General features: G+C 37.4%; 1 protein-coding gene across 1 annotated transcript; it reads right to left on the bottom strand.

Moving 5' to 3' along the window:
* Nucleotides 1-1997: 1997 nt before the first annotated feature.
* Nucleotides 1998-16831, bottom strand: gucy1b1 (guanylate cyclase 1 soluble subunit beta 1). The gene is made up of 13 exons (XM_080028993.1): nucleotides 16730-16831; nucleotides 16356-16429; nucleotides 14177-14277; nucleotides 13936-14054; nucleotides 13356-13553; nucleotides 12134-12364; nucleotides 11881-11997; nucleotides 10533-10666; nucleotides 9339-9536; nucleotides 6058-6295; nucleotides 5294-5434; nucleotides 3710-3864; nucleotides 1998-3333 (listed from the first exon to the last, which is right to left on the bottom strand). The coding sequence occupies exons 1-13, from the start codon at nucleotides 16730-16732 to the stop codon at nucleotides 3186-3188; spliced, it is 1857 nt and encodes a 618-aa protein (XP_079885119.1). The 5' UTR covers nucleotides 16733-16831; the 3' UTR covers nucleotides 1998-3185.
* Nucleotides 16832-17259: the final 428 nt, after the last annotated feature.

Raw genomic sequence — 17259 nt, 5'->3', positions numbered from 1 at the left:
CAAATCAGCGCGGTAATAAGCTAGCCTACATTCACCAGTTTCCTCCGCTACAATTGCCATCACCCATTGGCAGTAGGAAGATTGAATAAGTGTGGAGCTCATGTGCATATTCAAATTAATTTAAAGAAACTTGTAATACAAAAAAAGTTACTTTTCAAGTATAATTTTACTATGTAAAGTGTTATTGTGGTAGGAGTAAAGGAAAAAATTAAGCCTATTTGGGTTTATTTTGGGCATGTAGGCTATGTGTATAGCCTAGCTCATTTGCATATTAAAATTCATTTTCAAAGAAACTTGTAATACAAAAAAAGTTAATATTCATGGATACTTTCAATGTGTAAAGTTTCATTTTGATAGGAGTAAAGGAAAAAAATTGTCCCATTGGGGTTGTTGTCTCGCCTTATTTGGCACACATCTCGGATTGATGAGAATTAAACATATTTCCTCAACTACGGTTTCTTGGGACTTTTAGTATGTTGTTCTGGACACCTCATAGAAATTATCTGAGCTGAAAAAAATTATTTTACAATTAATTTTATGTTTGGCCCCAAAATGCCTTAGGCTACTTTGCCTGGCCTACTAGCCGTAATGTGCTAAGCAGTCTCATCCTTGGTTTGATCTGAAAACAGAGGGAAACTTGAAAAACAGTTTAAAACGCCTTTACAACTTAAGCAAACAAAAACATTTATTATTATTTATTATATTATTTATTCAGATAGACAGAACAGCAGCCTATTTGGGTAGGCTAATATAGCCTTATGAACGATGTGTTTAAAACGACCGTCTGGGTTTTATCTAACCACGTTATTTTAACCTTGCCTTGCTGAAAGCTAAGTTGGGCTAAGTCAGGCTAAAGGTTAAAAATAAAAGTTGTAATATAGGACCTACTACTAGTCTACTATTCTATTAAAACAGTATTCGAACACAGTAAAGACGGTGTTCGAATACCATGGGCTACACAGTAAGCATGACAAATATTAGCTTACCGCTATCTTGTCCCTGAAACATTTACCAACGCCGGTTGATGCGAGCAGCTCGGCCATTAGACCATGAGTTGAGCCTCATTTCCAATAATTCCCACACACAAAAAAATAAAATAAAAGGGAAACAAATGGAAATAGTCCATTGAGTGTGCATACATGAAAAAAACAAACAATGTTAGGCCTATGTAGGCTAATATTTCACACATGGTCTTAAATATCTGAATAATAATTTAAAAAGAAAAACAAACAGCAAAACAGGTACATGTGTATGCCTGTCATCTCACATAGGCTAATAGGCCTACAATCGTGCACCCACTTTATGTTAACCCCACCTGAATAGGCTATGGTAAAAGTGAAAACTTCTGCATTAAGTGATAGCCTAAGAGGCATTGTTATGTTGAATACTTACAAATGTGCATGTTTTGTCCTCCACATTGCAATCTACTGTCTAGCCACTAGAGAGGCCTCTTTGCAAAATAATCTAGGCCTAGGCCTACTGCATATTGTCATAAACTCAGCTCTCGACAAAAAAACTAAAAATAACCCAAAGTATCAATAAATTAAGGTAATTATTACCAAACATTATATAGGTTGCAAACTAAATGCAAAAAAAATAGGTGTGGCAATCAGTATAGCCTATAATCAGTACTGTTCATGTGGATGTGTGTAAAATGTAGGCTATGTGAGGTGTTGTGATGCAAAAGAAAGGTCCAACCAAAACAACGTGGTATTCGACAGGGATGCTTGGCAAGTAGTGGAGAGCCAGAGATTTCTAAGTTAAATGTATGTCCCTGATGCATAGGCTACTTCAACTCTGCATCCAGTGAAAGTACAGACCACGAAGCACGTGTTTTGTTCATCTGTAGAGTTAGTTTTGTTAAGAGCCACAATGAGCAGGTTGATAGCAAAGCTTTTAATAGAACGGAAATATCAAATGACCAACACTTCTCAAGACTAGTTTATTAGTAATCTCTCAACAGAAACATTGTCAATATAAAACAATCATGTCTTACAAGCACAGAAATGCACAAGAGGCACCTGTTTGTTTTTTTCACAGGAAGTTACACAAGTGGAGATGATTGTGATACGTTATGCAAGGTTTAAGAGTGACGACTTTAGAAAAATAGGGTACAGGGTGGTACATTTACTTATGTGAAATGAATCCAACAAATACAGCACATAGTTTAATTTATAGATTAATTGATTTTTTTGTCATTATTAAATGTTATCATGACTGTATTCTGTGTTTTAAAGTCATGATAACATTTAATAATGAAAAAGAATAAATACCAAATAATGTTAATAAATATGTTGATCATTAAGAATATCTCAACAACTTTTAGAAGAACTGAAAATAGTAGTTTTCATCGAAGCAGACAAAATGTAAATCTGTGTAGACAGACATGTGCAATAAATATGTTAAATAAAGAAGTGTAGACTATTGTGCTCCTTTTTAATTATTTGTCTATTCTAATAATTCAGTGATAAATACATGACGATGAGGTATACTAAAAATTCAACATGTATCATTTGTGACTTAAAAAACTAGACATTATATTTGAATCGTAATATGTGAATCTAGTAAGCACAGTAGCATTTTGGCCAAAGAGCTGGTGAACATGGTGATATAAACATACAAATACAAAAGCTATAATGTCTAGATTTTAATTTATTTCTATGGTCTTGGTGCAAATGTAACATATGCAGGGTCAAACACTAGATACACCATCTTACGTATAAGTCAAATCTTTCACTTTAAATCATGTAAAGATTATCACATTTAAAAGTGATAATGACAATGGCAATGGTTGTATTCATCTAACATAAAATGAGTCATTTTGCTGACAGTTAAGACTACAAACTGTATTTTTGGCAGCCTTTTAGAACAAATACAGCATATTACAAAACAGCTAAAGACATTTAAGATGGATGTTAGATGTTATACGTAGCTACAATGTCAAATTAAATTACGAATACTTTGTCCAAAATATTATCAGACTTGCATGTAAAATATACTGTGTGACTAATTCTTCATTATTCATCTTTCATGTCCAAACCAGGTCATGACAGATCAAGCAACAGCAAACGTCCAAATTCACTTGGAAACAGCTGTGGTTTATTATAATAAAAATATCAGCTTTTTGTCTGTGGATAGATAATCATGTTTAATTTACCATACACTCATGTTTCGAGTTTGAATTGTTAGGCTGTAACCTTGGTGGACTGTGTGTCAGTGGGGTTTCTAGAAAGAAACCACACCTTCATAGGATCCTTCTTTCCTTTCATGGTGATGGGGCCCCTATGCTCCAAATTAAACTGAGGGTCGGCGTTCTCAGCAGACTGTAAACACCTGGAAAACAACACCATCAAAAATCACTTGCACTTTATGGTCCTGATGATCTTATTATCACCAACCATCTCCATGATGACATCAAATCTAGTTAGTGAGTACTAACTAAAACAACACACTTGTGATTCATGTCTAATACAGGAATTTTCTTAAATAATTATAATTTAATATTGATGATTTGGTTGCTTAGGGTGACTTGATGGCATTTCTCACTAATCTTTTACCAATTTTCTATTTTATTTTTACATCCCCTTTCATACTGTCTAAACCAGTTGCAAAGCCCCTTCAACCCCAACTTATTTCTCTACATACAGTGATAAAATCCAAACAGGTGACAACAGGCCACTTATAAAAATATGCAGGTACTTCTACTCACCGGTAGGTATATTCTGAGACGTTTATTTTTCCATTTTCACCAGTAGTTTCTGTACGACTTGTGAGGTTGACCGTATTTCCAAAAAGGCAATATCTGGGCATCCTCTGGCCAATCACACCGGTCACCACCTCTCCTGTGTGGATCCCAATAGTGATCTGAAAAGAAGGGAGAATGAGACACTTCATGCAATCCCCTGTGATTCCACCGTATGTCAGTTATAATTTAACCAAAGTTAACAAATATGCCAGATCTCGCTATTCCTAAAACCAAGCTTAAATATGTATTACAAGATATCCACAGTACTTATCATTATTTATCTACGGTACATTATCTAAAGCAGGACTTGATACACCTGATTTATGTACTTCAAAACTATAGCAACAAAAAAAGCAGTTTGAATCATTCCTAGCATTCCAATAAGCCTTTTTAAGTGTTAAATAGGAATAGGTATGTGATGTGTGCTCCACAGAGATGTATAGCCTACATATAAAAACCGACTGTATGTTAATGCAATGCAAACTATCAAGCCAACTGCTTGTGTGCGACATTTGGTCGGTGAATATGAGCTTAATTTGTGCCAGAAATTATTCCAAGCATCTTATTTTATTTAGGTTTGCAATAAACCAATAGTTCCAAAATTAGCTCAAGGCAATCCACAGACTAATATTTACACTTGAACTTGTAGGCTCTTCAGTGCTTGTTGTCTTCAGAGTACGAACATGCTGTGAGTGTCTGGGATAAATGAGTATCTATTTTTAGACACAGGGTCGTGAGATGATTTGAGTCTGTTTCTGCTACCAAGCGGGACTCCTCTCAGTCGCTGCCGTGTGGACAAAATAAACTGCCTTTCGTTTACCAGACATAATTTTCCAAAGTCAAGTCTTAACAGTCATCTTAACAGTCATTGATACAATAACAATCTTCAACAGTTAGTTAAACAAAAGTCTGCTGTTTTTTATCCAACTTTTCACTGCTGATTTACATCAGCCTGGACATGTGTCCAGATGCACGTACACAATTATTCTAGAAATCAATCAGCTGAAAATCCTTCAAGGAAATGTTTAGCTAATATTGGGTTTAGTGCCAGTTAGTAGTATTTGTCAGTTGCATCTCTGACATTTAATGTATTTGTATTAGAATCAAGGCAATTTTAGAAAACTAATTGAGCTCCAGCTTTTCTTAAATATCCGTGCCACGATAACAGATGCATTGTAAAAAATAATTAAATATGTAAAATAAAAAAGTCTGAAAACCACAAAGGAGAAGATATACTGCACACTTAAAAATATTGCTAATGGGCATTCATGTTCACAAACACAAACCATCTGGCAATATATAAAAAAAATATTGTGAGCAGAAATTATATAAGTTTAGAATATTACTTAATTACTCAAATTTAAAAAATATGTTAATGCTTAAACATGTAAGGAGCATGACGAGAAACGTATGGATGATGACTTGTAGTCCTTGTCACTGTGCTACTATCAGGCTTTCCCTGCCTATTCCACCCAATCACCAAACTCATTTGGTGTCTTATACAGTATTAATTAAACTGTATCAGTAAAAAGTGTTGACTCATCACACCTGTACTGGTTCATCATCCACTTCCACTTGTCCAGCTATCTCCAACATATCAAGAGCGAGGTGGCAGATGGACTTGGCGTGGTGTGTGCATGGCTCTGGTAGGCCGCTCACTGTCATGTACTTGTCACCCACTGTTTCCACCTGTATAAAAGAAAAAAAAAATTATTCATGTGAATTGCATCAATATACATTTTGCTTTGCTTTACTTTTTGGTCAACATTAAAATTATCGCATCACACTGTGCTACAAAGGTTGTGAAGCTATAAATAATCGGAAACACCCTAAAATAAACACTTAAACACTTACATCAGCTTTAAGACATTCAGGGCCCCTTTGAGTCCTGCTAAAGAACCCAGGACCACCTAGCCATTCAGCTTGTAGAGTAAATATTACTTATTTTGGTGACCCAGTGCCTGAAGCGGATCCCCTGGAAGTGCTGTGGTCTGTTTGAATTCTTAAAGTGCATTCTTGTCTGAAAGCCTGGAGTGTAAATCTGCTGCACAAGGGCTATAAAGTGGTGCAGCTCCTCAGAAAAACACTACACCAAGAAAATCTGTGTGCTTCACGGGTGCATTTAAGCTGAAGAACCATGCAAGGACGTAGCAGTTTAAAGCATGCAAATTCTTAATTTTAGATAGTAATTGTTTTGTTTACACTTTGATCATTGCCACCTTGCCGCACAGAACATTGTCTTTTTTTTCTTCACTGAGAGAATTGTACACAAATGCATGATAAACTGTCATGGTAAGATTATGGCTTCCAACCTTGTATACATAAGGGTTATTCCGAGAGTCTGTCAAGATGTCAAAACGTGTGTAAACATCATTGAGCAGGTTGACTATCTTGATGGCTCCCTCGGCCGAGGCGTGCTTGCTGCAGAAGGCATTGAATCCTACAATGCCACTAAAGAGGATGGACACATTGTCGTAGCGTTTCGCCGGGACGGGCCGTTTGTGTCGCAGCTCGTTGGCAACAGATGGCGGCAGAACGGAATAGAGCAATCTAAAAGGAGGGGGAGAAATAAACATTTTGAGCAAAAGGGTAGTTATGGTGCACTCGGGCAGCAGAGTAATGGGCTGTGGCTGCAGACTGAAGACCATCCTTTTGGAACAGCATTTTATTTGCTCACCCACCACCTTTTGGTCATTTCGCTATGCAAGCTGCTGTCAGATGGGAGGGTGGCGTTTCTATGGTAACTGGTTTAGATCATGGCTGCCTGTTAAAAGAAAAATACCTTCCATGATGCATCATAATTTGAGGTCACATGATCCATACAGAACAGAAAAGATACCGGTCACCACAAAAGCATCTACTAACAACATAGTTATTCCCAAGACGAGACTAAACATATTTATCTTTAACAATCCACATATAAGGGCATGAATGGTGTTCTTCTCATGTGAGGTTCACGCCTGAATGGCCGCAAAAACAACAGTATGTTTTCATTACCAGAAAACAGTTTTGTAAAGCTCTTTAAAAAGCAACAACAGTGGAGCAGCAGTTCTCTTAAATATGTAGAGGAGCCATGAATTCTAATCAACATTTGGAGCTTGAGGCACTTTGAGACCGGAGAATGGCGAAAATAATAGTGATCCACCCAGGGGCGTAGCACCAAATTCTGGGCCCCTATACAAAAAGTCCTGATGGGCCCCCTGAAAAGCGGTCTTACAATACACATGTCTCTCTGAGCCAGACAACTCCACAATATTTCATCTGATGAATGACCAAATCATTACTTTTACCGGTGTTTCCCCCATAATATGTCTTAGTCAAGGTGGTCACTGGGCAGGGTCACAGGAGGCGAAAATTTTGGGGGTATTTTGCTCAAAGATGCCAATGCGCACTATAGAAAAAAACAACTGTTTATTTGAATACAGATGTGCAATTTTGTTTGCTATGTGCAAGTATAATTTTACAGACAGTACAAAACACAATTAAAGAAAACTTCTACTGTTTTTGTGCAATACTATGCAGACACACTAAATACAAATAATAGACCATACACTTGTGTAGGCACATCAAGTGCAAATTAAACTGTGATTATTGTGGACAATAGGCCTACTGTGATGCGATAGCCTATACTTCATTAATGGTTATTATTAGCCTACTTGCTTGATTTCTTTTTAAATACAGGTTGTTTTGGAACATGTCTTTCCCAATTTAAAACATAAAAATAAAGCAGCATTGAAAATTCAGAAAATCAATCTTGTTGGCCTACGCTAGCATGCTGTTCTACAAATAACTCAATAGTTGAAATAATAAATACAATGTGTTTTCCCCTTAAAATGTCGAAATGCATTTCAAAGGCAGTAACAGTGTGGCACTTCTTTAAACTTACTGAAACTTGCAGGGGCCATCACTCTCATGTATTCATCAGACTTTTCTTTGCGCTGTCTGAGCTGATAGATAGGTTGTGTTGCCACAGTGATGTGGAGTCTTAAACTGTCCTAGCTTTGCCAGCACTTATTTCTGTACAGCTATATATCCCCATAGAAACATCGCTGCGTTTATTTTCGCCACCAGTTCAATTCAATGTTGGCTTGCTCCTGCTTACTCTCCCGCATACATGGCTTAGTCATGCGCAGGCCCCTGATCTCCTTGCAAGGGTAAGGGGCCTATCACGAGCCAGTCAATTATTTCTTTTTTTGGAATGGCATTGTTCAGGGCCTTCAAAACATTTTTTTTATTGGCCCCCCTCTGCCTTGGGCCCCCCCACGACTGTATCACTTTTCTACCCAGTCCGTCGGCCCTGGATCCACCGGCAGAGGAAAAGTATTTTCCTACGAGAAGATGGGGCTGCTACAGCCGTTTTAATAAGACCACGTTCCATCTCCATGCTACCCTCCAGCTGTCACCAACTGCTGTGCCAAATTACTATGACAGGCCCTTTCCTGAAAGCCAGAGTCAAAACCAACTGAGTGTCTTTCTTCACCATAACAGGGACTGAAGTGTAGCCTATGCAAATATCAGCTTGGGTATAACAATAAATTCTGACCCTAGGTGGTCCTGCTGTCACGTAGCCTCAACAAAACTGCATGGGTCTGAGACCTGTTAGCGTCCTGCTGTATCTTCAGTGTATTCTTGCCTCATGTCCGTCCTTAAAAGGGAATACTTGAAGACACTATCTCCCTAAAAAAACTAACAATCTTTACCCCTTATTATACATCAAGGGAAAATAAAACAAAGTAATGGCAGTTTTGTGTTACATGTATTGTAGTAAGTAGAGGTTGACTCGCAACCTACAGATAATGTCTCACGGTAGGGCTGGGCGGTAAATACGGTAATAGTGTATCCCTTGGTATTTAAAAATAAATGTATTCCTTTGATTACCAACATGAAAAAATCTGCTGTGTAATGTGCGCATGTTTATAATAAAAGCCTTTAGAGTGTGTGTCCGTGTCCAACAGCAATACCAATGCCAGTGTTTGAAGATGCTATAAAAAGATATGACAGAACTCCTGTAAATGAGGTAAGCCTAATATGTCATATCAAGAACCCCTCAAAAAAGGACTATGTGGTGACTTTGTTTCTTTCTTTTGTTGCAATGTAGGTTGGATAGAGTTACAGTGTGAGGTGTTCAAGCACTGTTCAGTAAAAATGTGTATTTGGCGAATGTAACTTTATCTTGATAAGTTCAATGCGATCTTGTAAAATGTAGTGTTAGGCGAGAAACTAAAAACAAATAGGCTACAGTTAAGGTAGAAATGGGTATTAACAAACGGTAATACTGTGTACCAGGGTTTAATTTGGGGAAGGTTTAAAGGTATCAATAATTGGATACCGCCAAACCCCAACATGCAGTTTTAGCCTGTATAAAACATAACTATGGCTGTAGTACACACATTCTTACTTTTGACATACCCTACATATAAGCTATTGTATAAATTCAAAGTATGCATTGTATATATTTCTAAAAGTGTATTTGTTATTGTTACAAGGAAAGTTTAGTGTAAGCTCAATTACAAAAAACTGAAGCTACAGTTAAACCAGAATGTAGGCTAAATTACAACAGCGACTATAAAAAATCTAGAGGAAATAGTCAAACCTGTCTGTCTTTTTCTTCTCATCCTCCAGGGCCCGGAGCGTGTGCTGCAGACGATCCGTCAGAATTTCCAGCTCTTGGGTCAGCTTGTACTCCTCGCGAAACTGCTCTCCCAGCAGCACCAGGTCACGTGTTGCGTCGTGTAGTGGGATGTCGCTCAGGTATAGCCCCCTTCGTGTGAGATCATCCAGGTTCATAACACTAGAAAAACAAGACAGACAAAAACCTTATTTTTTTTAAACAAAAGCAAATGCCCAAACATTTCTGATTTGTGTCTGTGGGTAGACATTCACTTGCTCATTTCAGAAATCTAAATATATTAATCAGAACATAAAGGTCACCACAGAAGAACCAATGTAATTACCCATGTACTCTTTTTCTGTGCTTCTTTCTCTCTGTCCTAGCACCTAATGTATATTTTTTATTATGAAAGCGGAACAGCAAAACAAAAAAAGTTACAGCATTAAATACTCAATCTTGTTGCCTTCAATGGGATTATAAACGTATTTGAATTACAAGCAAAAAAGATGAAAACTGTTTCTGTTGACAATTTGCTTGTTCATCGATAATGTTCTTGCATTCATTAACTGTACTTACAACATTTACAAAAAAATGTAATTACTAAAAATTATACTGCTAAAGAATCAGCTGGCATTACATATTTCAAAAAAAATATTAATTGTTGTTTGAGTAAGGTTTGTTTAAAAATACAGTGGACAGATGTGTTAGGTAATTAGGCCTAATTAGCCTTTTTATTTCATCACAAACAGGGTAGGGAATGAATAGTCTTGAGAAAAGACCAATCCTCTTCAGGGAAAATGTGGGCTGGTAACCTACTTGCAAACTAATATAATCAAACAGAGGAAACAGAAAAGAATACGAAAAAATATGTTTAGGTGTTGTGAATAAAGTAAAGCAATGGATTTCAGTGAAAAAGTGGAACTCCTTGGAATTTTGAATTCCAAGAGTGAGTGTGTGTGTGTGTGTGTGTGTGTGTGTGTGTGTGTGTGTGTGTGTGTGTGTGTGTGTGTGTGTGTGTGTGTGTGTGTGTGTTTGTGTGTGTGTGTGTGTGTGTGTGTGTGTGTGTGTGTGTGTGTGTGTGTGTGTGTGTGTGTGTGTGTGTGTGTGTGTGTGTGTGTGTGTGTGTGTGTGTGTGTTCCGCCTGTGCTTTTTAATCAGGACAGACTGTGGGTGTACCTGGGTGAGCAAAGAAAGAGGATGTTCTCCGCCTCTGGCAAGTAAATCATCTGTCCTTTCAATCTCAGACAGCTGATCTCCACCCCCGTCAGCTCGTCCTCGTTCTCCACAGTCTCCACATTCAGCAGGCCCTCCTGTCAGGATAGCACCCATCTTATGAATATTTCATTACATGTTCATCTCTAAATCTGCCCCAAACTGTGCACCAGTTCATTCGAGTCTTTATTTTTCTGTGTTTTTGTTGTTGTTGTTTTTCTTACTTTACTTTCCTAAAGTTTCACATGCATCATACACCTTTCGAAAGGATAGGTTCAGATTGTAAAGAAAATGTATCAAATTCTTTACTCTTTGTCATGACATTTTTATATATCTCAGTAGTGGCAGCGCTTTGAGACGAGTTTCTTTGCAATGAATGAAATCGACTTTTATGCATTTTCAAGGCACTGCAGCTATTACTTTCGCACCTTAAAATGTACTGTCTGAAGTATGCAAATTAAACAGTTTTCTATTGTTACTGTACTTTTCCTTCTGAGTTTCCATTTGATTTATGTTTCTAAACAGATCTTACACACTGATGAAAAAGATTAATTCTTTTTCTGAGGACATTCAGACCCTTGCACTCTTTGCTCTGTGTATGCTACATATTACTAGCAGTAATCTCTGCAAGTAAACAGTTGCACCCTAATAACAATGTTGATGAAAACTACAGACTCAAAATCTAAAAATATCAGTGATCTCATGAATATTAATATAGCAGACTATAAACACATTCTGTCACAAACAATCAAAGCCTTTTTTGATAATTTTGACAGACAGCTCTGGTAAAAATTAAGAGACCACTCCAAATATTCAGTGTCTCTCGTTTGACTATTTATAGGCATATGTTTGAGCAAAATTAACATTTTGGTTTTATTCTACAATCTACTGACAACATTTCTACCAAATTTGGGGCGCTCCAGTGGCTGAGTGGATAGAGCGCGTACCATATTGGCTCCGGCCTTCGTTGCAGTGATCACGGGTTCGAATCCGACCTGTGGACCTTTACTGCAGGTCTTTCCCCCCTCTCTCTGTTTCCCCATTTCAACTCTGTACTATCTAATAAAAGCTTGAAATAAAAAAAACTTTTCTACCAAATTCCCCACAAAAATATTGTCATTTAGAGCATTTCCATTAAGTAATGTAGAGATAAAGATTGAAGAAAAATCCAGACTGGTCTCATAATTTTTCCAGAGCTGTAGGTGTGTTTCACAGCTTCAGTCCCTCCTGGTAAAGTATTCTAATATAAGAAAGAATAATGTGATAAGCCAATATGGCTGGGAAAAGAAACAAAATGATGTGTCATATTTACCTTGCTTCGCAGAACGAAGACAGTGTTGATGTGGGAGAGGATGCCATGAAAACTGAAGTCAATGTGAGGACGGACCAAGGAAAACACTGAAGGAAGGATGCAGGTACCTGGCTGGAGCTAATGAAGGAACATGTGCATTTTTCAGTTACATGATGTCAAGATTAAGTAATGTGTTTATCTATATAATGAATAACTGCTGCTTTCTGCACGTCCAATGTTACAAGTCCAAGACTTTTGCACACAAAATCCCCACCTGAGGCAGGACTCGATAAATGGCGTTTCCACATTGTGTGAGCATCAGGTCTTTGTCAAACATGAGGTGGAAGGGGAAGGCCTTGCAAAACGTGTACGGGCTGATCCGAGTCTCTTGTGTGCCATTCTCCTCGTAGCCATCCAGGTCCTCATAGAGCGCCTCTTCCTCTGAGTCTTTTTCCTCAATCAGAAACTTGATGTGGTCGCACTCCTCGCTTTTCGGTTGGATCATCTGCGTCACATGAAGTTAAAATAATTGATCAAATATTGATTGATGTTATTGTTGAAAACTTGCATAAATCAGTTAAACTTTCCGATATTGTCGTACATGGTCACTGTAATAATATTTTAAATATTTCACCTACCTATTATTAGTGTCTAATAATATCTCAGCCCATATTATTGACCTCAAGTCTATTATTATATGGAACGTAGACAGTTTAAAATGACATTCAGTGGGTTTATTGGCATAAGGCATGCTGACGTCAAGCTGCTGTCTCTGCACCCTGTTGCCACAGCAACAGGGGCTATTATTTCCAGAAATTGGGTGTCACATTTGGAGCGTCTGCCATTTTCTGTTCTTTCATAATCACAATTGCTAAAAATTCTTATCCTGTCTGCACGATATGATTAGGTTTGTGAGAAAATGTTGCTCGCTTGTGAAACGAAAAGGAAACTCCAGCCAAAAGGAGTATAACATTACTGGTACATAATACAGACCGTGATTCATGGGCGGCACATTTACGTAGAAATAAAATTACCAATGACTGTTTATGATAGCAAGTTATTCATACTAGTTAAGACAAAATATGATTAGCGTGGTCTGGTAAAGAACTGAGGTACAACATATGGATCTCTCCTCTGGATGAATAATCCATTAAACTTGCAGTCCATGGCCAATTTAAATAATACGAATTTAGACTGAGTTAAAATAAAACTGTGGGAGAGTATAAGTCTCCCAACTAGACACCCAAAAATGTGTGTCTAAAAATATCCTCTGACTCACAGACATTAGCCAAAAACCCTCTGTTCAACTGCACTTGTCACAGGGAAGCATTACATGGGCTAAAATAAATTAAATTTTGGCTAGGACAAATTAGAAAGGAACAGGGGAAAAACATAAAGTAATCTTCATTCATCACCAGTAGCAGAATGAGCCATTAGAGCAGTGGGCTTCAGTGTGCACAAAAAAAAAGGGGGGGGGGGGGGGGGGCGTAGCAGACCTTCATCTCTATCTCAGTGCCATGGATTTGTTGGGCGACAGTTTTAATGATGCCAATCACAATGTCTTGCAGGCCTTCTCTCTCGGAGTAGTAGTGAAGAATAAGATTGTTCCCCTTCTCCGCATCGGTGCAGCGGAACGAGGGAGCTCTCATCCCAGGATAAATGGTACCAAGGTGGTCATGTAGAGCATCCAAATTCTGAAAGTTTAGGTTAAAGATTAAATTATGAAACATTCAATCACAGCACAGTATATTAAAACCTGGACGAGGTACAACGAGTTGGACGATGATGCTGTACATTATACATGAAAAATGTAATAGGTACTCTGGTTCTTTAATATTGCACTTCCATAATAATAGGAGACTTGAAAAATAAATGAAGAAACCTATATTAATCAGCCTTCAAAAATTCTGGATCTTACAATTCCCACAATGCAACACAAGAAGATCACCTTTTCATTAGATCCTTACTGCTTGTTAAATACTCACATCTTTCAAACTCTACAACCCCCCAGTTATTATTAAAAGTTGGTTCGTATTACCACCTGGCTCTCCTACAGGCAAAGAGAAGAGATCTTACCTGCAGGAATTCACGAACATTTGATCCTAAGACTCGCAAGATGGTGTCATATCCCGATTCTTGGCAAAATTCAAAAAACATCTTCCCAAACATCTGCAAGATTTCTCCAGCGTCGATCTCTGAAATACAAAAAAAGATCTCATCATTATCTCCGCTTGTGATACAAGTTATGTTTATAAAGCTCCATTTGTATCACACAATACATTTTTTAATTTTAATACAATTTTAGAAGGTCACTTACTGAGAACTTTACTAGCAGCAGCAACAAGATCATATGTTTTGCCATCTTCATATATGATTCTAACAAGGAACTGACCCTCGATATCAAGCTGAGCCTCCCTCCTGAAAACAAAGTGAAGCCATCAAAACAAAAGCCACAGTATTGTGGACAACCTGTTCAGTAAACCAACGGCTTTGTCTTTTTGGAATTGCTTTTCTAATATTGCTGCAATCACAATGGGACTTGTGTTTACAAAAATAATTAAGTAACAACTGTGGTTTTGAGTGTGAAACATCATGATATGTTACAGTAACATAAAAAAGGTTTCCATGTCACTTTGAAGTGGTTTTACAGATACGCTGTTAAACAAGTAAAGATAATCAGGTTTAGATTTACTGCAGGTCCATTGGTTAAGAAGAAAAGTCCAAGCTCAGGGGACAGTTTGCTATTTATAGATCTGACAATCCAATTTTTACAAAATGGTCAGAAAACCTAATGAGGTTCTGATTACGACTTTTTACTGAGAAAACAGAAATGATTTACAGACCTTACCAGCAGCCGACATTTTATTAGAACATGTAACAGCTGAAAAAACATACCAAGCCTTGAAGGATTTTGTTAAGAAAATAAGAATTAATTTTTTAATGATTCGGCTCATCAAAGTCTGAACAACAGACCAAACATGATTAATTGTGCAACTGATAACAATGAGTTCGACGTGCAGGGATAACGAAAGCTGCTACAGAGAACTCCAGCTGAAGAATGACCACTTTAAGATAATTTACACAAAGGCAGCTGCTGTTATTATAAAAAAAAAATGTTCTTTTTTAGGCAGGGTCAAGTCCAGGGCCGTTAACCCTACAGAGGAAAAATAAACTGATTGAGCCAAACATTTCAACATGCCGAAAAAATTTGGATGGATTGTACGCACCACATCATCCTTCTGTATTATACAAAACTGCATTTGTTTGCAGTCAAATACAGTCAGATGATGGTGACATGTAGGTCAATTTGCACATCTACTCAAGTAGTGTACATGAGTTCAATTTTGAGGCGAGGCAATGTTGAGGCAGGGCCGTAGCTATTGAGGACATTTGAGACTATGTCCTCTGTGGGGAGTTTACAATGCGCATTCCAAAAATTTAAGAATGTAGCCAATAAAAGATGTATTATTATATTTTTGGTAGCCTGCAGTCCCTGTTGTGTACAAACCATCTCCTAATCCAGGGGGTTTACATTTCTCAGATCATTTTACATTAACATTGTTAAATGTACAGGTTAAATGTTACTAAATGGGTTGATACAATCTTCCCAGATCTTATATTAAATATACCTATTTAAAACCCATCATTTTAATGGGGTCATTTAAAAACCGCAGTGCTACAGAACTGACAATAGGGCTGTTTATCTTAACTGTTGAAAGATTTGGGAGATTTACATAGCCTAGGCATGTAGTATGTCGAGATGGAATGTTTGAAAAAAACAAGTAATTTACATTATTTAAAGTGTCTGGGGGATTGAGGGACTTGGACTTATAACATTAGTATTTGTAAAAGCAAAAGCCTTGATTATGTGTTATTTTAGGCTACTTCACTTTTATAATACATTGTAGGCTTATTTCTGGTATACTGCTAACTAAGTTACTTTGGAATAATGTTTTACATACAAAACATATTGCTGTTCTGTTAGAATAAGATACATTTAACTACCTACAAGTAACATGTGTGAAGCCAGATATTAGTAACAACTAGATCAGCTACAACATTAAAATGATACTTAGGTCTACAGGGATAATAATCAAGTTATATAGCCATTTGAGGGAGACTTTTTCCCTATTTTTAATAAAGTAATATTGTGATTGACTGAGTATGTTTTTAACAATACGTTTTCCTCTGTTGCAGCCAGTGTCCTGGCCTTTTATTCAATCATCAAATTATTGCATATTTGGAGTTGAGGTTTTCCGTGGAACTGAACTAAAAATGTGATGTGGTTTAATTGTATTAGAATTTCAGTGTGAACCTGCAGAGGATGAAAGTTGATCATTACACTAAAAACTAACTTGTGTCCCCTTTGGCAACCGATGTGTGACCTGATAGTGAGCTGTAGCCCTGTAGCCTATCCTTGTTGTGGTCTTGTTGGCCACAGTGTAACCTATGATACCAACAGGGCCCAATAGTAAACACATGATCCTGAAACTCACTTGATGTCTTCCCACACTTCCGGACCGTAATTCCTTAAAACGAGGAGCTCCAAGGCGTGATTCACAAAACCATACTGTAAATGTATGGGGGAGAAAAACACGAGCACTGTACATGTTATTTGCATAACATTTTCCTGAGACATGGGCTATTATATGCATGTTTTTTACGACATACGATAATCTCAAAACACACAGTAAATGCTTGTAGCCTATATATTCTCTTCAACTAGGAACTAGGAAAATTATTGAATAACAGCTACGGATTCCTAACAGGAAAAGTCAGACGCAAATTTGCGTATTTATACACCACGTCACGCAACAAACAGCTTATTCTCCCAGCATTGAAGCGCAATACAAAATCCTTAAATACACACCATGATGTCAGCTGCTCTTCTTTTTCCTTATTTTTAAGCAAAAACCGTGGAATCTGACACAGCCTTCATCGTTTGGTACAGATGCTGAATGTCTCCGCGTCCATGCCCCTTTTTGCTTTGGCTCGTGATTGACAGCGAGTCTGGCCAATAGCAGATCTCAAAGGGCTTTACGTAATCTAGCCCTGTCCAATGAGCAGCAAGCTGCGTTGTCAAACTGATGCTGGTGAACATGATATTACCGCAGGCATCTACATAGTTTTTGACATGTTTTACGCAATTGACTTTACAATTAATTGTATCTGATGAGTGTAACATAAAAGTAATCAAGTGATAGGTTGTATTAAAAAAACTTAGTCAAAACTGTCATTTTCCTGAAAAGTTAGGCTGTTTGTAGCCTACATTATAGGCCTATTTATCCTATAAAGATTGCCTTGTGTAGCATTAGTGTGGCCTTTTCTGGTTCTTTACTTTAGGAAAAGCAGTTAAGCTACTCTTACTCTTGCATTTTATAAAGTTTTATTTGGAAATGT

The sequence above is a fragment of the Ammodytes marinus genome, assembly GCF_949987685.1.
Source record: "Ammodytes marinus genome assembly, chromosome: 6".
Classification (NCBI taxonomy): Eukaryota; Metazoa; Chordata; class Actinopteri; order Uranoscopiformes; family Ammodytidae; genus Ammodytes; species Ammodytes marinus.
Note: the sequence above shows the minus strand (reverse complement) of the source record. Positions and strands in the feature narration are given on the sequence as shown.